This window comes from Akebia trifoliata, chromosome 12 (genome assembly GCF_017979445.1).
Source record: "Akebia trifoliata isolate Shusen 1 chromosome 12, ASM1797944v1, whole genome shotgun sequence".
In the NCBI taxonomy this organism is placed as follows: Eukaryota; Viridiplantae; Streptophyta; class Magnoliopsida; order Ranunculales; family Lardizabalaceae; genus Akebia; species Akebia trifoliata.
This window is the reverse complement of record NC_141386.1, coordinates 5,013,524-5,037,453: the sequence shown is the minus strand read 5'-3', so window position 1 is coordinate 5,037,453 and position 23,930 is coordinate 5,013,524. Positions and strand designations below refer to the sequence as shown.

The window sequence follows — 23,930 nt, the reverse complement described above, 5'->3', positions numbered from 1 at the left end:
TTTCCGTTTTAACTTGTATCAATCTCAAAATTCCATTAATAACCTCTTTATTCTTCTTCTTCTTTTTTTATGGGGTAAGCTGGACTTGAACCCAAGACCTCAAAGTTGTTTTGCAATGTGCAAACCAGCTGATCTATGCATCTAAGCCACCATTAATGCCCTCTTACAAACTTCATGAAATGCAAAGAATTTTCCATTGATGTGAAATGGCTTCATAAGTCCCTTCATCACATCAAAGCCACGTCCCAAGGATACAGGATCGTTCCTCCTTCCCACATGTTCTAGAACCATGTATTTTGTTATTGAAAATGTGTTTCCTCCTTGTTTATCTCAAGAGTCATATTTTCTGACGCCCCCTCTGACACACGCCCCCATACGCTCCTTGACATGGCATGGGCCATAATCATAGATCTTTTTCCCCAAGATACACAACTTCACATCCCCATAAATATGTTTGTCCCAAGAAAAAAAGATCTATGGTTCTAGCACATGCCATGTCAGAGTGGGGCATCAAAAAATCATTATTCTTTTCTCAATCCATCTTATTTTGTATCTTCTTCTCGTCCTTTTAGAACCTTTTAACAATATATTATGTTTTTCAAAATTATTGAATAAGGAAGAGAGAGAGAGAGAGAGAGAGAGATTGTTTCTATGGAAGCTACTATGTAGCAAATCTTACTCCAAAATCCCAATTATCATCTTGGGATTTGAGGACTTAAATATTGTAACATAAGAGAGGATGACTTAAGCTACCATTGGTGAGTTTACATTGGCTAAAAAACATATCATATACATCATATATCTAACTAAAATACTAATATGAATCATTGATACATTACAAAGCCAATTTTTATGGAACCCAAATAATTGATCCAAACCTATAGTTATTCCATTTGAATGGGTTGAGTTTTTGGTTTGATCCATCCATTGAAAGCTGTTGAAACTTTCAAATATATCAACCATAGTTTTTAAGGAGCTTTTCTATTTTCAAATCTGATCTAAACCATGAGTACAAGAGGACTAAGTTATTATTTTTCTTCATGAGAGAGGTTCTATGAATTGTAGAACAAGAGCCACGCTCCCATAACTTTGATGTTATATATCTATAACTCTTTAGAAACTGAGTAGGACTGTTAAATTGGCCTATTAACCCATTAATCTAGTCCGGCCTGCCCATTAATCTAGTCCGATGCCTAGTTACTTCGAAAGGAAAGCCCGAAAATCAACCTGAGTTCAATCCAAGGGCGAGCTTTGGTTTAACCGATTTAGAACCGATGGGGTTTAGGACTGATCTAAGGTACAGCTCGACTCTTTAAGGTAGGGTTAGGGGCTCCAACCCGCCCCATTGATAATCCTAAAACAAGGATTTATGGGCAATTTTAAACTAGCAAATTAAAAAAAAAAAAGGTGATTTAGACATATCCCCCAAGTTTTGGTGAATATTATTAGTGATATCCCTGTGTTTTGAAACTGTCGTCATACCTCCCTTGACCTCAGTGTTCTTAATAGAATTATATAAAAATACCCAAATGCCCTAATCTTCAATCTTTAACAAAAAAAACAAAAACAAAAAAGAAAAAAACATTTTTTTCCTTCAAAACTAGTCATCTTCGTTCTCTATGAATAAAATTTTTAAAAGTTAAGGACCTGTGTGGATTGACTTTTCTAAGTACTTCTGACTTTTGCAGGGAGTCAGAAGTACTTTAAAGGTGTTTGGATAAATAACTCTTGGAAAGAACTACTTTACTGTGGAGTCATTTTAGTGCTTTTTCACGAAGTACCAATGGTGCTACTTCTCTAAACTACTCTTGGGCGGAGTCACAAAACATTGTCAAAATGACGGGATTGGGATAAGTATGCCCTTCATAAATTTGGAAAATTACAAACTTACTCTCAAAAAAATAATTGGAATAATATTATATTACTATCCATTGATATGGTGGTAACCATTTGGTGTAATATTTGGGACAAGTATACCCCTCATAAATTTTGAAAATTACAAGCATACCCTCAAAAATGTAATTGCAGTAATACTATATTACTATCCATTGACGTGGTGGTAGCTTTTTGGTGCAGCATTTAGGACAAATATACCCCTCATAAATTTTGAAAATTACCCTAAAAAATGTAATTAAATAATATTTATTATTATCCATTGATGTAGTGGTAACCTTTTAGTGTAGCATTTAAATTTGGATTTCTAGCTCCCCCAATTGCGCACTCAATGATTTATCCATGAACATTCCAACCATGGTTGAAATTTTCTTATTGTAAGATTGATGTGAATAATTACACACAAATTTACTATATATTGATGTGGTGAAAGCTTCATATTTTTAGTGATTGTATATATTTGCTCACAATATCTTCTATTTGTTTATAATTGTTAGATGTTTATATTAGTTTTTATTGATAAAAATAATAACTTTTATTTCTTTTGAAGAATAATTTGTTGAGTTATAATGTTAAAAATAGTAACTGATACTTATAAGGGTATTTTGATCATTTTAATAGAATCCAAAATATTTTCCAAACACAAAACTCTATCAAAAGTACTTCTGATAGTACTTTTCAGAACCTGCATCCAAACACACAATAGTTATCCACCTACTCCAAAAAGTACTTTAAAAAGTACTTACGAAAGTACTTATGTTCTAAGTACTTCTGGCTCCTGTATCCACACAGGCCCATTCTTACTACTTCAAGTCTTCCACGATTTTCTTCAAAAGGGTCAAGGCAATGTAGACAATGATGGACTGAAGATAAGGTTAGAGCTTGAGGCAATGTAGAAAATGATGAACTGAAGATAAGGTTAGAGCTATAAATAGGACTTACAGGAAAATAGAAAAAGATGGGATATTGGGCAAAAAAAATTAGGTTTTTTGTTTGTTTTGTGCAAAGGGTTAATGTTAAGTTGGAAATGATGAATTAAAGATAGGTTAAGTAATTTTTTTTTTTTTTTTTTAACAAAAAAAACAAATATACCATAAGGGTTGAAGACAAGGGCATTTCGATCTTTTTAAATCGGTCTATTAAGAAGACTGAGGTCAAGGGAGGCATGTGGTCTACCATTCACCGAGACGTTGGGGTTTGTCAAAATCAAATCACGCAAAACTAGGGGTGCAACTTGGTCCGGTTCAAACTGAGAACCGAACCGATAACTTTGAGGTAGTTTGGTTCAATTTGAAACAAGTTGTCGTTCAATTCCGGATTACAAAAATAGAGAACTGATCAATTTGATTCGATTCTCGAATCAAATTTGTATAGAACCGAACCAAATCGAGAATAGAACCCCTATGCACTAAATAAATATATATGTATATACTAATTATTATGAATTATTTTAAGAATTAGTACATAGGTTAATGATTTTTTATGAATAAACTAATGATTTTTTAAGCATAGATTCGTTATTAATTATATGAAATTTTATGTTTATTTTTTCATTACAAAAATATTACTTATAATTTATAAAATAATTGCAATCCATGGAACAAAACACCGACTTTAATTCAATTTGAATTGGTTTGATTCTAGTGGAATTTGATTCGGCTCTAGTTCTTATTTAGTGAAATTGACCTATGTCGATTCAATTCCAATTTGACCTCAAACCGAATCCAACCAAGTTGCACCCATACCTAAAACTCATGATTTAGAGTGTTTAGGTTTAAAATAATGATTTTCTTATTGAAAAGTCTTCGTTATACTTGGCAGACATGGCACGGATAGGGATACAGAATCATAGATCTATTTCCTCGGGATACACAACTATAAATCCTCCTCATAAAAGATATGAAGTGGTGTCTCCCTATCTGATATTTGATGGCTGAAACCTTTATAGTTAGAATATCGGCACTCGTTTAGGTTTATTGAAGTGTTCATTTTTTAATGAACACGTGGCAGTTAATTATAGATTAACAGTTTAACATCTTCATTGGAAAACAGCAAATCCCTACACCGAAACTATCTACACAGCTGAACTGCTGAAGGCGTTAACACGTTTTGATGGAAAAACCTCTCAAACAGCTCAGCTCAGCTCAGCTGGCCCTTTCTTCACGCATCGTTTCTCGCACGATTTTCTCCTACTACCACCGCGTGCCAGCTTGGGTACACCACTATTCTTTTTCAACATTGCCACCACCATTCCCAAAAACTACAGAAATACCCTCCTTCAAGATTTTCTTCCTCTTGAAACAGTACTGTTGTATACAAGGTTCATCTGCTCATCAATCTTGATATCAAGACCGTTGGATTTGCCATAGTTCCAACTTCATTGATTGAACAATCATAGCCACCCAACACATGGACTTTTTCCCACCATCTTTCCCCTAAGGTTTAGCTTCATTTTATCAAATATAAACATCATAGCCCTACATCATCATATTTCATTGAAATCAAATCTCTGAATACATGTAAGATGTATTTGCGTCCAACTATAATTCTCCATATAAAATGACCAAACTACCCTTGAAAGGACGAATACTGACCTTGTCCGGCACAACAACTATACTTTTCATGCCAGTGCAAGAAGGTTTCATTAGAACGTATCTGAGAATGTCAAACACATGAAGTCAAATATTAATAAAATCATTAAAACAAGTCTACCTTATTAGTTCTAGAGCAAAATAATTATTTTTTTAAAAGGTATATTTTATGGTTAGAAAACTATATAAAGGTCATTCCACAACTATTCAAAGCATTCCAACTTCAATTCCTTGTGAGTCTCTTGGGTTGGGATGGGGAAATTGCAAGTATTGTTCTTAGCTCTAACTCTCTCTCTAATTTCATTTGATCAAAATGTGGTCGATGCTAAGTTTTCCAAAAGCGTGTACTTCACTTGGGGTGCACATCATTCATCGATTCTAGGGAATGGCGATGATCTTCAACTTGTGTTGGATAGAACTTCAGGTATAATGTCTACTTCTTGTGCTTTATCCAAAGTTTTATCCCAATGAGTTGGGGTCAGATGAAGGAATCTTGTTCCTTCATTCCACTCTATCCAAAGCTAAATCTTTTGTTATTCTAACTATTATGATGTAAACACTTGATCGAAATCTCACTTGTCAGATTCTATAAATAGAAGAACCGATCACAATTCTTCTTTCTGTGAATCGACAATGATATATCTGATTGTGCATAATATCATGAAAACGAATACAAATATATTTGACTACTACTTAATGTTGGCAATAGGTCTGAAAAATTATCTAAAAGGATGAAACTTCGAAATCATGGCATACATCTTTGGAACAGAATCCATTTTGAGAAATTTGAACAGTCTTCTAGCAAGTTTATTTCTGATTTTGTATCAAAACCATCTCTGAAAATTGGGTACCTAGAGTTTTGGTTTTAAGATCTCTAATGTTATGTTGATCATCTTCAACTTGTTGCTTCATTTATGTTAAAGAAAGAGTATTTCTCTAACCATCTTATCTCACCAACCCAATGTTTACCCTTATTACTGTTTTCAGGATCTGGAATTCAGTCAAAGAGAGGATTTCTCTTTGGAAGCATTGAAATGCTAATCAAATTAGTACCCGGGAATTCTGCTGGGACTGTCACTGCCTATTATGTAAGTATCAATTTAGACATAGGTGTCACAAGTTCATGATCTCCATACCATCACCTTAGCGTTACTGATTTAACATCTCTCCCCATACCCAGATCCTTCAAAGTCCCTCAAGAACATTTGTTGATGAGAGTACAATGCCATACCTGAATGTTTTATATAAAAGAAATTCAAAAGAACTAAGACGCATAAGCATGTCCATGAATGTTGAGTGTATATTTTCCTCTACTATCGGGTGTGTCATACCTCAGTTATATTCATAGTTCTCCCCCTCTCCAACAGATCAGCCTTTTGTAGTAGTTAGTTGGTTAACATGGTATCAGAGCGCTAGGTTTGCATAGGTCACAGGTTCGATTCTTTCCACCCTTATAGGGGAGGTGTAGTGTAGTGTATATTTTTCTCCACTCTCAGGTGTGTCATAGTCATACCTTAATTAAGCCTCGTGAACCTCTTATATTCATAGTTCTCCCCCTCTCCAACAGATAGGTCTTTTGGAGTAGTTGGTTGGCTGACAATGAACCCAGAGATTTGTGGGTTGGGAAGTCCAATTCCTAAGAGTAATACTAAACAATTGGCTAAAAAACCATTTTCAATTTTCTGCAGCTATCATCAACAGGTAGCAAGCACGACGAGATAGACTTTGAGTTCTTGGGGAACGTATCAGGACAACCTTATATCATCCACACAAATATCTATACTTCGGGAAATGGAAGCAGAGAGCAGCAATTCTACCCATGGTTTGACCCAACCGCAGATTTCCATAACTATACCATACATTGGAACCCGAGCGAGATTGTGTAAGTTCACTTCTAATGCTATTCTCTCACCTTTTTTTACACCTTCAACGTCATCGTTACTATAACCATGTTTTGCTATTGTTTTAGGTGGTTCATTGATGGGTTAGCAATCCGTGTTTTCCGTAACTACGAGAGCGTTGGGATTCCTTTCCCCAACAAACAAGGGATGAGGGTTTATTCAAGTTTATGGAATGCTGATAACTGGGCAACAAGAGGTGGACTTGAAAAGATAGATTGGAACAATTCACCCTTCACAGCTAGATTCCAAAAGTTTAGGGCAAGAGCTTGCAAGTGGGATGGGCCCATCAGCATAAGTCAATGTGCCTCTAATAACCCCGCTAATTGGTGGACATCACCCATTTATAGTAAGCTAAGCTATGCTCAGATAGGTCAGATGAATTGGGTCAGAGACAATTTCATGATCTACGATTACTGCAAAGATACTAGAAGGTTCAATGGACAAATGCCCCTCGAGTGTTATAAACAACAATATTAATAGGACGGAACAATGTCGGTGTGGTCGTTCAAAAGATGAATAAGCCCATAGAGGCCTCATTGTTTTTTTATTCTTTCAGTTTGCTACTAAGAAATAAATTCTTAATTTCTTTTTGTGTGTGTTTCGAGAATTTAGCTATCATTCTCGGATTTAATGTCTTAGACCAAATAAGATTTGTATCTTGCATTGTAATCTCTCCACAGAAGGAGGATTGAATAGACAGTATTTTAAGAAAATGATGACATGTTAAGATATACTGATAGCTTTGCATCATGGAATAAATTTCTCAATTTCTATTCAGTGTGGGCAAAGGTTTCATGATTTGAACAGAGCTGAATTTAGAATAAATGAAAATCAAATTTTTTAGATAAGAATAACATGTTGACAACCTACAAGAATTCAAAAAACCACACTACATAGTCTACAATCATAAAAGAATGCCTAGATAATAGAAAAGTTGCTGAAAATCACACCACACATTATCCTAGTTATAACCATGTAAGAGTAGGCCCACATAAATACCTTCTTGTTAGTGAGCTTCAGGAGACATTGTCAAACCCCCATTCAAGTGGAGGACATTCTTAATATAAATCTGACACATAGTTACTGTAGGTGCATAATTACACCTGCTGATGTGGACCAACAAGAAACCTCTGCGTTGTTGCGACTGCATGTATAAGTTTAATCAAGACAAACACATGTTGCACTATCCATATCAAAGAATTAACTCGGTTGGCAAGTAGTTTAATCCGAGATCTCTAGGTGTCAACTCTTCTTAGTCTTAAAAAGACTCGGCCAGGGTGTCGGCTAGAAGGGAGCACTCGATTGAATACGGCCAAGTGAACGATTTTGCGAAGAAAGAATTATGGTAACATCTAGGAGGACCCATGTGAATCACAACAGAAAATCTCCTAAGATCTTCAGGATTCCAAGTACTGAACAATATGACAGAGAAGGAAATCAAGTTAGAAAGAGTCTTGAATTAATATGGAAGGGAAAAAAGGATAATATTAGAAGATTCCTTAAAGGACACAAAAATTAAGGTAAGATTTGCAAGATCTTCACAGGGAAGGCTGCCAAAGGAAGAAAAACACTATCTATCTATAAATAGGGAGATCAACACACGGGTAAAAGACTTTTCACTCATTCTCGACCTAAACCCTTTTTGATTCTTTGATAACTTATCTTGATCTGGGAACACTTCCTAGATTTGGGACTTTCTGTAGGAAATAGGAGGAAAATCTTCATCGAGATTCGAGGGGTTGAAGTGATCTTGTTTACCTACAGTTAGCAATTCGATGCACGGAAAAAAATCGTCACAAGATTAATTCGAGTACAATTCGGAATTTAAAGATTCAGCAAAAAGACAAAAGACAGGAAAATACAATACGGGAATGGTTCAAGTATAATTCAAGTTCAACACTCTAAAAAACTTTTACAAATTCTCTCTCTCTCTCTCTCTCTCTCTCTCTCTCTCTCTCTCTCTCTCTCTCTCTATATATATATATATATATATATATATATATATATGAGTTAGAAGTTTCAGAATGGGCTGATTTTTTGTGAGGATAGTCTCTATGGTGAGGAGATCATTCTCACTAAAAATCAGCTCATGCTGAAACCTCTAGCCCCAGCAAAAGTGGTTTACAAATTAACAGTCCATGATTCTTCAACTTGTAAACCACTTTTGATGGGGTTAAAAGTTTCAGAAGGGCTGATATTTTGTGAGGATGATCTCTATGGTAAGGAGATCATCCTCACAAAAAATCAACCCACCATTCCAAAACTAATAACCCATATAGGACAAAACATTGGCTATCAATGTTGGTTTTGTTCGTTGGCTGTTGAACCTGACCCCAGCCCATTCCAAAACTTCTAATCCATATAGACGTTCTCCTTCAAAATGTTCTATTTGATTCGGGACATTTCGAGGCAACAAATCGATTTGGGCATTTAGGGACTTATGAAGGGAGACATTTAGCATGAGTTCATCCTCTTGTTCTTACCATGAAGATAATGGATCAAGGATCCAATCTCAACATAATGAAGTGATTAGATCAAGTTTTAGATCTAGAACTTCTATCCATTATAACTTGGAGAGCAAGAAAATAGGAAAGACAAGAAGAAATTACTAAAAAACCTAAGGAAATAGAAAACTTGGAGAACAAGAAACAAGAACAAATGCAAGTAAATCAGAAATTTCATTAGGAAAATTGAAAATAAAAAAGAAAGGTTTACATTTTTGAAGCTTCGTCAACCGGAGGTCTCTCTCATTGTGAAAGAGAACTCCTCTCTCTAGTTCATCTTCTTCTTCCCCAAGCTTTCTTCTCTCTTTTCTATTTTTTAGGAATAAAGCCCTCTAGCAAAACTAAAGCTCTCTCTTCCTTTCTCTCTCTTTTGAAAAAAACCAAAAAAATCATCTCTAAAATCTTACAAGACTCCCCTATTTATAGAATTATAGAGGAGTCTGTTACAAAAAACTACATGCAAATACAAAACTACTCCTGTATGAAGTTCTATCAAGATAGCGAATGATCATTCGCTATTTGTAAGCACATGTCTTTTGATCATCTTTTTCTTTTGATTCTTGTTGATAATCCTTTATTCTCCAATTCCCTTGTACTGGTCTTGCTTGTACTCTACTTCCTGGCCAATTTTGTCTCCATTTCAGAACTCGTCCGAGACTGAGACGTATCGCCTCAGTTAACTCAGTATCAGGCATAAACGAGACAGACGGACAATCTCTTTTTAGTTGGCAGAATCTCGTGAGACAAACGAGACATCTTGGACTAGATATAGAAAATCTCGTCCTAGATAATCAAGACCTGTGAGTTTTACCAGTTTTCATGATTGAAACCCTATCATTTTCACCCACAAATCAAGTTTTGCTCCTTTTCTCAATCAAGTGAATCAGATAATAAAGGGTTTGGGTTCAAATGAGGTGAAAAACTTCATCTTCTTCATTAGATTTTTAAATGGTTAAAAATCATTATCTCAATGTTGAAACGAGACGACTCAAACGAGACAAGACGTATCATTCGAGTAAACTCAGTATCAGGCATGGACGAGACGAGACGAGACGCGAAACCGAGTTTTGAAACCATGTTTCAAACATCAAATAGGGTGAGATCATGGCACCATACAACAATAGAACAAAACATTGGCAATTTTTTGTACGGCAACACCTATTTATATTAAATTCAACCAATAAGTATTTGGGGCCCACATACATAACATCCATACCATAAAAGCTCATCACAAGTAAGTAAATCCCTATGGGTTGTCGCACAACACACATAGAATAGCCCTAGAGTTGTTCTATACGACCAAAATTCTAACACTCCCCCTCAAGTTGGAGCATACATATCAAAGATGCTTAGCTTGGCTCAAAAAAAAGAAAAAGGTACATGAGATAAGGGCTTAGTGAGAAAATCAGTCAACTTGTCACTTTACTTCACATAGGATGTGACAATCTGTTTACGCATGACTAAATCTTGAACAAAGTGACAATCAACTTTGATATGCTTGGTGTGCTCGTGAAAGATAGGGTTGCTGGCAATAAAAACGGCAGCCTGATTATCACAAAACATCTGCATAAGTAATGAAGCATCAATACCCATGTCGCGAAGAAGAAAATAAACCCATAACATCTCAAAAGCAATATGGGCCATTGCACGATATTCAGCTTCAACACTAAAGCGAGACAAAATGTTTTATTTCTTACTACACCAAGTAACAAGATTTTCACCAACAAATGTGCAATAACCAAAGGTAAATTAGCAATCAAAACGACTCCCAGCCCAATTAGCACCAGAGTATCCAGAAATAGTTAAGGAAGATGAAGGGCAGTACAAGAGACTCTTTCCAAGAGTACCCTTCAGATAGCATAGAATACGACAGATAGCTTCCCAATAAGGTTGTCAAGGGGCATACATAAACTAACTAACCACTCCCACAACATAAGCAATGTTAGGACGAGTAACTGTGAGATCTATGAGCTTACCAACCACCAGTGCCTCCCAGTGTCCTCAAAAACTTCCCCATGTTTAGCATCAAGCTTGACAAAAGAATCCATCGGAGAATCAACTGGACAAGATCCCCCAGTGCCCATCTTAGATAATAAGTCCAACACATACTTGCGTTGGCATAAAGTGAGTCCATCCTTGGAACGTGTCACCTCAATCTCAAGGAAATAACGCGAAGAAGGCCCAAGTCTTTTGTATGAAACTAAGTACCCAAATAAACCTTCAACTGGGCAAGACCAATAGAATCACTACCAGTAATAATAATGCCATCCACATACACAATAAGAACAATAATACTTGAGGGGGAATGACGAGTAAATACAGAATGATCAGAGGTCGAACGCTAAAACGTATAACGAAACACCACAAAGTTAAATTTGTTAAACCAAGCACGTGGAGACTGTTTCAATCCATACAACGCCTTCTTCAACCTACGCACAAGATGTTCTTGCCCCTCAACTACATAACCTGGGTGTTGATCCATATACACTTCCTCTTGTAAATATCCATGAAGAAATGCATTTTTTATGTATAGTTGGTAAAGTGGCCAGTTAGAACTTACTGCGACAAATAACATAATTCGAACAAAGTTAAGGCGAGCAATAGGTGAAAAAGTTCCACAATAATCCACATCATAAGTGTAAGTATACCCTTTAGCCACCAATCGAGCCTTAAGGCGATCAATTGAGCCATCAGATTGATGTTTTACCGTGTACAGCCAACAATGGTTTTTCCAGAAGAAAGAGTGGTGAGGTCCCAAGTCTAATTCTGACAAAAGGCATGCATCTCGTCATCTATAGCATGTTTCCATCTAGAAGAAGTCAGAGCCTGACGATAAGTATTAAGAACAAAAACTATAGACAATGAAAATGCAAAGGAGTGAAAAGTAGAGGAAAGGCAATGAAAAGATACAAAATTAGAAATAAGATGATTAGTACAGGAATGAATACCTTTCCGCAAAGCAATAGATAATGTGGAGGATGAGGGTGCTATGAGAAGAGTTGGAAGGTCCTTAGAAGAGGCAAGAGGTGGAAGGTCCTCAAGAGAGTCAGGTGATGGTTCGGCTGCGGTTGGACCGTAGGATACAACTGGGCGATTCTTAGAGAGCTAATAAGCCTGCAAACGAGGAGGAGAAGATACTGGAAGAGGAATAGTAGGCAAAACTAACCCCCCTGATGAGAATGAACCAGATCAAAATCAAATTGACGGCCCAAAGTGGAGAAAAAATGGGTCAACTCAAAAAAGGAGACATCAACGCTAATATAATACAGACGCCCTATAAGATCATAACAACGATAACCCTTTTGAGTCCTAGAATAACCCAAGAAGACACACTTAACAGAACGAGGAGATAACTTATTACGGCCAATCCCAAGAATGTGGACGAAGGACACACACCCAAAGACATGCAAAACTAAAGGAAATGGCTTGGTCATAGGATAAAACAAAGAGAAAGGTGTTTGGTTACCCAAAACAAGCGAAGGAACTCAATTAATGAGGTAACAAGCAGTAAGAACATCATCGGCCCAATAAGGTTTAGGAATGGGCATGTTAAACAATAATGTGCGAGTCAAATCTAAAATATAACGAAGTTTACGTTCGGCGATGCCATTCTATTGAAAGGTATGTGGACAAGTAGTCTGATGGATAATACAATAGTCTCTATAGAAATCAGACATACAGTTTTGGGTATACTCAAGAGCATTGTCAGAACGAAAAATTTTAACACGGCATTCAAACTGAACAAATATCTCATTATAAAAAACTAAGAAAATTTGGATAATTCAAAACGATCTTTCATTAAAAAAAGCCAAGTCATTTTAGAATAATCATCCATAAAAATGACTAAATAAGAAAAATCAAAAGTACTTTTTATTCTTGCAGGACCCCAAATGTCTGTATGGACTACATCAAAAGGACTCAATTGACGACTCTGTAGAATAGGAGGAAAACTACAACGGTGATGCTTGCCTAACTGACAAGTCTCACATGCTAATACTGAAATAGAACTCCATGTGGGAACAACTTGACGCAACTTTTGCAATGACGGATAACCCAAGCGATAATGCCACTATAGAGGAGAGACGACAGCACTCAAAGCAAGAATTTGCTCATCACAGTCCAGAAAATACAGCCCATTCAATTCATACCCCAAACTAATCACCTTCTTCGTTCTGAGGTCCTGAAAAACACAAGATCTAGGAAAAAATGTTACAAAACAATTTAGTGATTTTGTTAGTTTACTTATAGATAAAAAATTAAAAAGAAATTCAGGAACAAATAAGCCAGAAAGTGTTATGGAATTGGTAGGGTGAAGATCACTAGTGCCATAGACAATGCGAGAAGAACCATCAACTAAAACAATACGAGATCTAGATGAGTGAAAATTAGAAAAAATGGAAGAGATACCAAACATGTGAGCTCTAGCACCAGAGTCAATAATACAAGAAGAGGAAGGGAATCAAATAACTTCACAAGTAGAATTACCTGTATTGACCATAGTGTTTGTGGGAGCAAATGAATGTGAGTAGACCTGACAACTTCTGAAGGATCTGACTAAGTTGAGCAATAAGATTATCATGAGACTCAGAATTAGTAATTAGGGCTCTAAAAGTAAATGGTTGAGTGACAAATGTGAATGACGTATCAGCAGATGCATTGTAAGTATAGTCAAAACGTCCCCATTTGTCCCAACAATAATCTTCAATATGCCCTGTCTTACCACAATAGTTGCATTTCCAATTTGAGTTATTAGTACCACAACCAGAAATAATACCACCACCACGACGCCCAGGGGTTCCATCACGACCACTACGATTACCACTATAACCGCCACCGTGAGTACCGTCGTGTCCACTACGAGGAGTCCCACGAGTACCATTACTAGTGATTAAGGCAAATGACTCCTTAAAATGAGCTGAGTACGTAAGGGAGGCTCTCTAAAGGCAAGAATATGCATTCATTGCAGTAGGAAGCTGTTCACCAGCCAAAATCTGATCCTTGAATACACTATACTCTGAGTTAAGACTAGACGGCAATAATGCAACTTGAAACTCTTCCCATTGGCGTTCGCTGAACTTCCAAATCAGTGCTCAGAGGTTGATAGAATAGTAGTTCTTCTCATATACTTTTCAGATTGTTGTAATGTTCATTCAGGGGTTTATCACCCTATTTGGTAGTGAACATACATTCAAACAAATCAAACACCCTAGTCACATTATTCTCTTGAGAGTACTACAAGAGAGCTCCAGATCTTCTTTACAAATGGTCCCTTGCTTAACCAAAGCGAGGTCATAACCAATGAATTCTCACTTCATCAATCTTCATAGGTCTTTGAATCCTCAGGAGGAGGATCTTCAACAAGTTATTTTCCTTACTTTTTTGCTCATAGGAACACCTTTATAGCATGAGACCAAGAATGGCAGTTATTTTCATTCAATCTTACCGAAATAATTTTCTTAGTTGAATCCTCACTTGAAGAGCTACATTCATCCATTAGAACAACCGCTACATTCATCCATTAGAACAACCACAAAGAGGAGTTAACACACAACGAGGGAGGCAACAATCGTTGTAAAGGACACCCCACACCGCAATTAATCCTTCTAAAACATCTTTAAAAAGCACCACGCAACCTCAAAACTCAGTCACAACCAACCACAAACAAACAACTAAACCCTAGATACACATCTTGGGTTTATCTTGCAACACCACAATGAATCAAAATTCCTTTTACCACAAAACTGCAGATATAAGAGTTCAACTGCAGAAATAAGGGTTTAAAACCCAAAAAAAAAAAGGAAGAGAAGAAAACAAAGGTTTGCTCAGATACCAAGTGAGAAACCAAGAAACCTAGAGCAAGTACTAAAGGAGGAGAAAGAGAGGAGAAGAAGATTAGAGAGAGAGAGAGAGCCAAAAACACAGCAGCTTCTGTGTTGTACAGCAGCACTCCTCTTTATATTAAATTCAACCAATAAAGTATGTAGGGCCTATATACATAACATAAGGTGGGCCCTATAACCTAAAAAACCCACCATAAGTAAGTAAATCCCTATGGGTTGTCACACAACACACACAGAACAGCCCTAGGGCTGTTCTATACAAACAAAATTCTAACAATGATAATGATAATAATATATGAGGCTGAAATAAGTAGGTTGACTAGTCAACGATGCTAGGTGCCATGTGGTGGCCTATCGAAGGCACAAAAAGTTGACTATTCAAAAGGGGAACAGACGCCACTTGGTGCCTAATCATTGGAGCAACGACGAATGAAGGAATGAAGACATGACACAAGAAGGTGGCGGGCAAGTAGGAATTCCACCTACGTCACGATCAAGATTGTTATAAAAGTAATCTTAGGCGATGTCAAACTAAAATGTTCCCAAATCCAAACCTAGAGAAAGCTTGCGTGAAGTAAAGAGTGAACCAAAAAGTTGTCGCATGACTTCTTTAAGTCATTCTCTAGAGTGTCGAGATATCGGTACAGATTGCCACAAAAAATGATGCCTAAAGGGAAATGCAAACTTGCCGCAAGTTTGATGGCCAGTGGAAAAAAGAAAGGGTTGTACTTTCTCATCCGGTTCATACTCTATTACATGGCAAGATAGCCAATATACTGTGAATGCTTCCAATTTGTAAGGAAACTTGTATCCTTCGACCTTGATGAATTGACCACCAGCCCTCTAACCCCAGAAGTGCCTCACCCATCCCACAAAGTTAGCCCCTTTTCGAATGAATTGACTTAGTACGAGGATTGAAAGAGGGGTCAAGGTTAATCTTCGAAGCAGACTGCGCTTCTGTAAGAAAATCCTTGATGGAGCTCTTGAGGATTGAGAACGAGGTTCCGCCTTCCCTATCTCCCCAGTAATAGGAAGTCCCATCAACAAAAAAACATCCTCAAGGGTAATGATCAACTCACCCCAGGCAAAAATGAAGGTGTGAGTATCACTGCACCAGCGACTAGTAATTCCTTCAAAGCTGACAACATCCTTCGCTATCTTCAGCCTTGTGGAGATGCACATGTGTCGTATATCCCTGTAGCCTTTAGCTTGTTAACTGCGGACTCATCTAGCATCATCTCTCTAACCCATTCAACCCAGGCATCAGAGGGAGAAGCATGACTTTCAAACTTGATATCTGTCACGCCCCAAAAACTCAACCCGAATCCCCATGATTCCCAAGTTGAATCCCGAGGCATGATATAAAACCATATTATGATAATCAATACACAAACGTAAACGACAAATAATATAACTATATGTCATACCTAATCATTGCTAAACAGAACAGATACGTATCCTCAAACATCATAACACTTGACATATATACATAAAACAGTAATGACATAATATGGTGTTCATAATTACATAACAAAAACGATAGCTAAAGACTTAAACCTGACTCTAGTTTAAGACTCATTACTAGTAATACCCATGCTCCACTCCTGGAAGCTTGGACTGATCATCTATAAGGCCCTGACACTGAGCCTCCTCGGAAGGATCACCTAAACCAGCTGCGCCTGAAATTTGTGATGTCGTAGGGGTGAGTAACAGGAAAGTTACCCAATAGGGGAATCTTACAATTCTAAATAACAGCATCCTATATGCAGTTTAAACATTCTAAGAATTCATAAATCATGCATATTTGATATTCAACACATAGTTGAAAATAATTGAACACCGATATCATAAAATTTAGTAGGAAATTGAAACACTTAAAAATCTGAAGAAACAATTGTTCATAATATAACATCAAATAATAGAGTACTATAATAGAGAGTTGAGGGTCACGACTGATGTGAACATCTCAGTCAAAATACGATTATTCCAATACTTCATCAGTGTGGAACCCCACCGTTAGTTCCTGATTCTATGGCCAGCTTCTGCCACAATTTGGGTAACTGTTTTTCGGCTCAGGTTGGCCGTTGACTAAGGCCTTAAGAAACGGGTCAAATCAAGTAGGTCATTCTTTTTTGACTACTCTAGACTATTAATGATCATTAACTAGCCATCTTCATCTATGCCAATCTGGCGTGCATGTGATCCTCGATATTCTCTATCAATCATACAACTATCTACATCTTGTTCTCTATTAAAGATAGAAAAGAAATTCCCGAATTCCTGTTGTGATGTTGTGTTCTTATGCATCCCATAATACATAAGAACTCAAACAACGCAACTGTTATCCTAGAATAACACATCATTCCGGAAATGTCACAACATGTTATTCATTATAGGTTTTCACAATCTCTTTAATAAATCACTAAAATACTACATATAAGTATTTATTTTCTTTTCAAAACGTAATGAAAGTAAAACATACACGTGTTTTAAATACCCAGTCCACTCTTAAATGTACAGTCTCATCTCTCTTTTCTTTTTCTTTCTTTCGTGTCTTATACGACCCTTAGTCGAAGCATTTCACTCATTCGTGTCTTACACAGTCTATGACTGAAGCATCACTTCATCTTTTCTCTCTTTTTCGTGTCTTATACGGCATACGCCGAAGCATCTCACTAACTGGGTATTTTAAAAACACAACAATCAATTGAGAACTCGTTCTCATATTTATTTTAATAAATTACTTTTCTACCCAACTTTTTAATTAGAAACATTTCTTGGAAATCCATTACTAAAATGATTAAAGTAAACTGTCCACCAGTTTAACTTATTCAAAAATCATGTATGTTTATAAAAAATGTGAACAAAATATACGTATTGTGTGTAAAAACAGCAACTTATATAGTTGCTGTATTTTCTTTTTGACAAGTACAAATACGTATAAAATACGTATAAAGTACTTATAAAATACGTATAAAACAACAAATATTTTGAGCATTCAATTAAAGTATATATAGTAAAATATTATATAAAAACAGCAACTTTCATAGTTGCTGTATTTTATATTTAACACGTATAAATACGTATAACGTACGTATAAAACACGTATAACGTACGTATAAAGCAACCATTTTTTTTTAATCCTATCTAGCATACATGTTGTCAATTTTATACAAAAATAGCAACTTTCATAGTTGCTGTATTTTGTTTTTGGCATATATAATTACGTATAAAACATGTATAAATCAATTACAAACATGTTATAATTCTTTTTAAACAAAATAACAAATACTAGCATGCTTTAAAATCATAAAAACAATAATATAAATATGTATAAAGAATATGCATGTTGTTAAAAATTTACAAAACAATTTTAACTTTAAAATTACTAAATCAAAATTGTTTTAAAAACAAAACAAATTCAATTTTTACAACTATAAAATCAACAATATATATATATATATATATATATATATTTTAAATTACTAAAACTATTATAAATAGTTGTAAGGGCCTACCTTTTTCTTTATTTCTCATTATTTTCCTTTCCTTCTTTTATTTCTCTTCCTTCTTTTCTTTCTCTTCCTTCTTTCTTCTTACTTTTCTCTTCTTTCTTTATGTAAAAATGAAACAATCAAACAAAAATTCAGCTAATATCTTATTTGATATTTTCAAAAAAAAATATCTAGATATTACAAAAATTCTAATTCTTTTAGAATTTCTTAAAAAGATCTTAGTCAATTTGACTTAGTCAAAGTTGTTTGACTAGTCAACAATAATTGACTTGACTTGAGTCAACAATGGTTGACTTGGTCATTTTTTTTTTTTTTTTTTTTTTTTTTTAAACATTACAATCACAACACCCTTTTCCAAGGGAAACCTGAAGTTACCATTAGGATCCACATACTCGTCGCCCTCCCCCTTGGGCCATAAGAAAGTCCATCATAATCCTGGGGAGCCAAAAGGTAGTCGATGTCAATAGTTTCATGAATGAAGTTGTCTTCAATCTAAGGTAGATCCTACGATATTTTCGAAAACGCTTTCATAGTGGCAATCTTACTTTGGCGCTATCGGTGGTTGTCCTTTAATAGTCATAAGGTTTTCCCTCTTCCCGCCACCACAAAGTCTTACAAAGGGTCAAAAAGATCCTAGAGGGGAGAAGCGAAGAGTCATTGGAAGTTTTGAACAGAGCAATAGTTGAGGTAGACCTCTCCCCTTCTTTTATATATGGAGGCACCAAGAACAAAGGCAATAAATAGCCCTCAATAAATCGTCTGCAACTCATGATGTGCACGAGAACCAAGGACTGTCGTTGTAATTGGACATGATGACATCATAAAAACTTTTGGCAACTGGAAATAACGGGCATAGACAAAGTTGGGAAATCAAGGTTATCGAGACAATAATTAACCGTCTCTTTGACAAAACACATTAATGACCCTACGTTGGTGTCCGCCAACAACCTCAGACTTTAGAGGACACTAATGCACATACTGATGATGTCACCTCAAACATGTATGGCGGACTAAATGTATGAGGCTGAAATAAGGTTGTCTTGTCAACAATGACTAGGCGCCATGTGGTGGCCTATCTAAGGCACCGAAAGTTGACTATTCAAAAGGGGAACAGACACCACTTGACGTATGGCGACATGACACAAGAAGGTGGTGGACACGTAGGAATTCCACCTACGCCCTGATAGGCTAAGAACGGCAAGATTGAGGTTGCTATAAAAGTAATCCTAAGTTGTTAGGGATAAGAAAAATGGGGCATCTGGCATGTACGAATGCAACAAAAGGTGTTTAAGAAGACCCAATGAGCTAATGACACGTGGATATAGATTGAGGCGACTAACAAGAATTCGTTAAGGCCAATAGAGTGATGCCAGCTGCAGCTGCATTGCTTGCTAAATGGCGCTGATGTGGATCGAAATTCACCTCTCTATTCCATTGCCAACTGGCAATGGATAATTGGCAGAACGACTTTATAAATAGGGAAGAATCAGGAAGTTAAAGGGATCCTAATCCATTTCCTTAGAGTCACCACAACAAATAATAATAAGTGTTTTAGTGACCTTCTAGTTATTGGACTCTCTCCTTCGCTATCAACCTATTTGATACTGATTCCGTAATGTTTAAAAAAAAAATGTTGACTAAGTCAACTAAGGTTGACTCAAGTCAAGTCAATTATTGTTGACTAGTCAAACAACTTTGACTAAGTCAAATTGACTAAGATCTTTTTAAGAAATTCTAAAAGAATTAGAATTTTTGTAATATCTAGATATTTTTTTTGAAAATATCAAATAAGATATTAGCTGAATTTTTGTTTGATTGTTTCATTTTTACACAAAGAAAGAAGAGAAAAGTAAGAAAAAAGAAGGAAGAGAAAGAAAAGAAGGAAAGGAAAAGAAAGAGAAATAAAGAAAAAGGTAGGCCCTTACAACTATTTATAATAGTTTTAGTAATTTAAAATATATATATATATATTGCTGATTTTATAATTGTAAAAAATATAATTTGTTTTGTTTTTAAAACAATTCTGATTTAGTAATTTTAAAACTAAAATTATTTTGTAAATTTTTAACAATATGCATATACTTTATACATACTTATATTATTGTTTTTTTATGAATTTAAAACATGCTAGTAGTTGTTGGTTTGTTTAAAAAGAATTATTACATGCTTGTAGATTGATTTATACACGTTTTATACGTAATTATATATGCTAAAAACAAAATACAGCAACTATGAAAGTTGTTGTTTTTGTATAAAATTGACAACATGTATGTTAGATAGAAGAATAAAAATAAATTGTTGCTTTATACGTACGTTATACGTATTTTATACGTACGTTATACGTGTTTTATACGTGTTTATACGTGTTAAATATAAAATACAGCAACTATGAAAGTTGCTGTTTTTATATAATATTTTACTATATATACTTTAATTGAATGCTCAAAATATTTGTTACTTTATATGTATTTTATAAGTACTTTATACGTATTTTGTACTTGTCAAAAAGAAAAATACAGTAACTATATGAGTTGCTGTTTTTACACACAATACGTATATTTTGTTCACATTTTTTATAAACATACATGATTTTTGAATAAGTTAAACTGGTGGACAGTTTACTTTAATCATTTTAGTAATGGATTTCCAAGAAATGTTTCTAATTAAAAAGTTGGGTAGAAAAGTAATTTATTAAAATAAATATGAGAACGAGTTCTCAATTGAATGTCGTGCTTTTAAAATACCCAGTTAGTGAGATGCTTCAGCGTATGCCGTATAACACACGAAAAGGAGAAAATAGATGAAGTGATGCTTCAGTAATAGACTGTGTAAGACAAGAATGAGTGAAATGCTTCGACTAAGAGTCGTGTAAGACACGAAAGAAAGAAAAAGAAAAGAGAGATGAGACTGTACATTTAAGAGTGGACTGGGTATTTAAAACACGTGTATGCTTTACTTTCATTGCGTTTTGAAAAGAAAATAAATACTTATATGTAGTATTTTAGTGATTTATTAAAGAGATTGTGAAAACCTATAAAGAATAACATGTTGTGACATTTCCGGAATGATGTATTATTCTAGGATAACAGTTGCGTTGTTTGAGTTCTTATGTATTATGGGATGCATAAGAACACAACATCACAACAGGAATCCAGGAATTTCTTTTCTATCTTTAATAAATGACAAGATGTAGATAGTTGTATGATTGATAGAGAATATCAAGGATCACAAGCACGCCAGATTGGCATAGATGAAGATGGCTAGTTAATGATCATTAATAGTCTAGAGTAGTCAAGAAATAATAACCTACTTGATTTGGCCCGTTTCTTAAGGTCTTGGTCAACGGCCAACCTGAGCCGGAAAACAATTACCCAAATTATGGCAGAGGCTGGCCATAGAATCAGGAACTAACGGTAGGGTTCCACATTGGTGAAGTATTGGAATAATCGTATTTTGACTAAGATGTTCACATCAGTCGTGACCCTCAACTCTCTATTATAGTACTCTATTATTTGATATTATATTAGGAACAATTATTTCTTCAAATTTTTAAGTGTTTCAATTTCCTACTAAGTTTTATGACATCGGTGTTCAATTATTTTCAATTGTGTTGAATATCAAATATGCATGATTTATAAATTTTTAGAATGTTTAATCTGCATATAGGATGCTGTTATTTAGAATTGTAAGATTCCCCTATTGGGTAACTCCCCTGTTACTCACCTCTACGACATCACAAATTTCAGGCACACCTGGTTTAGGTGATCCTTCCGAGGAGGCTAAGTGACAGGGCCTTATAGATGATCAGTCCAAGCTTCCAGGAGTGGAGCATGGGTATTACTAGTAATAAATCTTAAACTAGAGTTAGGTTTAAGTCTTTAGTTGTTGTTTTTGTTATGTAATTATGAAAACCATATTATGTCATTACTGTTTTATGTATATATGTCAAGTGTTCTGATGTTTGAGGATACGTATCTGTTCTGTTAAGCAATGATCAGGTATGACATATAGTTATATTATTTGCCGTTTACGTTTATGAATTGATTATCATGATATGGGTTTTATATCATGCCTCGGGATTCAACTTGGGAATCATGGGGATTTGGGTTGAGTTTTTGGGGCGTGACAGATTCATTTGAAAGGTATCACTAGGGTGGTTTTGATGAACAAATGAATTATGGGAAGAGGGTCTAAATTAAAACTCATCTGTAAAATTACAAAATGTGAAATGTTTTACTAAATTCAATTCAACATCAAAGGACCAAAACAAATATAACTAAGAACAGAACAAATCAAATAAACAACAACAAACATGAATATTCAATCAAAATGAGAAATGAGTCCATCAGATTTCTCAGTTTACCTGACTTAAAAGACCAAAAAATCAAATTTCTACAACCTAAAAATAAAAAATCAGAAGTAGAACTAAGGATTCTTGATGAGATATGGCTCTAATTAAAATTTTCAATCGAGGAGCAATTATATAATTAAGAATGCAACAAATCAGATAAATAACAACAAACTTGAATATTTAATAGAAATAAGAAATGGATCTATCAGATTTCCCAGTTTAACTAACAAGAAAGACCAAACAAAATCAAACATCTACAAAACAAGATACAATTATTAGGGGGGGGGGGGGGGGGGGGGGGGAGGAATCAAAATTAGAACTAAGGATTGGTGATAACATATGGGTCCAATCAAAACATCAATTAAACATTGAAAAAGAAAAACAATCAAATAAACACCAATTTCTAATCACATAATACAGACCCAGACACCAAGAACAATAAGAAATGTACCCAACAAAGCGAACCCAACACGAGTTTCTTCGCCAAGGGCCATCGCAGACACTGCAGTGGCCGCAAATGTGGTTGCGTTGGTCACAGGAACTGCTACAGATATGGGGCTTTCGCTTAAAATAGCGAAGAAAGCAGCAGAGGCCGATAAATTTAACAAGAAAGGAACTGAATATTGCCAAATTAAGAGGAGATTTAGCCAATTTTTCAAATACCCAATTAGACGTTGATGAATTTGAGAATGTTGTTGAGGTTTTCTTGCAAAAGATTGGAGCTTTTTGTCCCAAAGCAGTGCACCCCGGCGCATTATAGCGTTTGTTACGCCCCATACGAGGCCGATTGCGATCATCTTCTGTACATCGCTCATATCTGTTTTTTTTTCTTCTTTCAGTCTTCAGTTTTCTCACAGTTTTGTTAAAAAGAGTGTCGTTTTTATTAGGTAATCAAGTTATACCCCCATACATTGCTGATACAAACAATGCGTTTTTTTTTCCCTTAGCTCACCTTGTGGTGCACATGATTTGGATTGGCTCGGATCTGTGATAAAATAGAAATCAAATCAAACATTATCAGTTCTACAAATTTGGAACTAAACCAATCCAATTATCCTATAGAATCGAATCAACCTAAACCTACCTTGATTCGGATTGGTTCTCGATTCTCGATTCTCATACTTACTATTATTCAATAATAAAATTAAAATAATTAAAACTTAAAACTAAGTAAAATAAATATTAAATAAAATATCACGTATAACACATTAAAAATAAAGGGATTTGAGATTTTGAGTATTGTTTGAATGTTTTTAACCTTTTGTCTTTTAAGATTATACTTTATTTTTAAATAAATAAATAAAATATATATATATATATATATATATATATATA

The 23,930-nt window shown here is 35.2% G+C and overlaps 2 protein-coding genes across 5 annotated transcripts; one reads left to right on the top strand and one right to left on the bottom strand.

Annotated features, from left to right (window-relative positions):
- Nucleotides 1-2,805: 2,805 nt before the first annotated feature.
- LOC147388747 (uncharacterized) lies at nt 2,806-23,486 on the bottom strand. 4 transcript variants are annotated; one of them, XR_015170434.1, is made up of 4 exons: nt 23,047-23,481; nt 7,385-7,797; nt 4,488-4,548; nt 2,828-4,370 (listed from the first exon to the last, which is right to left on the bottom strand). XR_015170434.1 is itself a non-coding variant. In XM_086417668.1 (2 exons), exons 1-2 carry the CDS (start codon nt 23,408-23,410, stop codon nt 13,044-13,046), a joined length of 390 nt encoding a protein of 129 aa, XP_086273794.1. In that variant the 5' UTR covers nt 23,411-23,480; the 3' UTR covers nt 12,785-13,043. The 4 variants fall into 4 exon arrangements, 2 of the variants coding, with proteins under 2 accessions (XP_086273794.1, XP_086273793.1); XR_015170433.1 differs by having other exon boundaries at nt 2,806-4,548; XM_086417668.1 differs by lacking the exons at nt 2,828-4,370; nt 4,488-4,548; nt 7,385-7,797 and adding an exon at nt 12,785-13,069 and having other exon boundaries at nt 23,047-23,480.
- Nucleotides 4,655-7,020, top strand: XTH26 (xyloglucan endotransglucosylase/hydrolase 26). Its single transcript, XM_086417666.1, has 4 exons — nt 4,655-4,908; nt 5,472-5,572; nt 6,173-6,366; nt 6,454-7,020. Exons 1-4 carry the CDS (start codon nt 4,737-4,739, stop codon nt 6,860-6,862), a joined length of 876 nt encoding a protein of 291 aa, XP_086273792.1. The 5' UTR covers nt 4,655-4,736; the 3' UTR covers nt 6,863-7,020.
- Nucleotides 23,487-23,930: the final 444 nt, after the last annotated feature.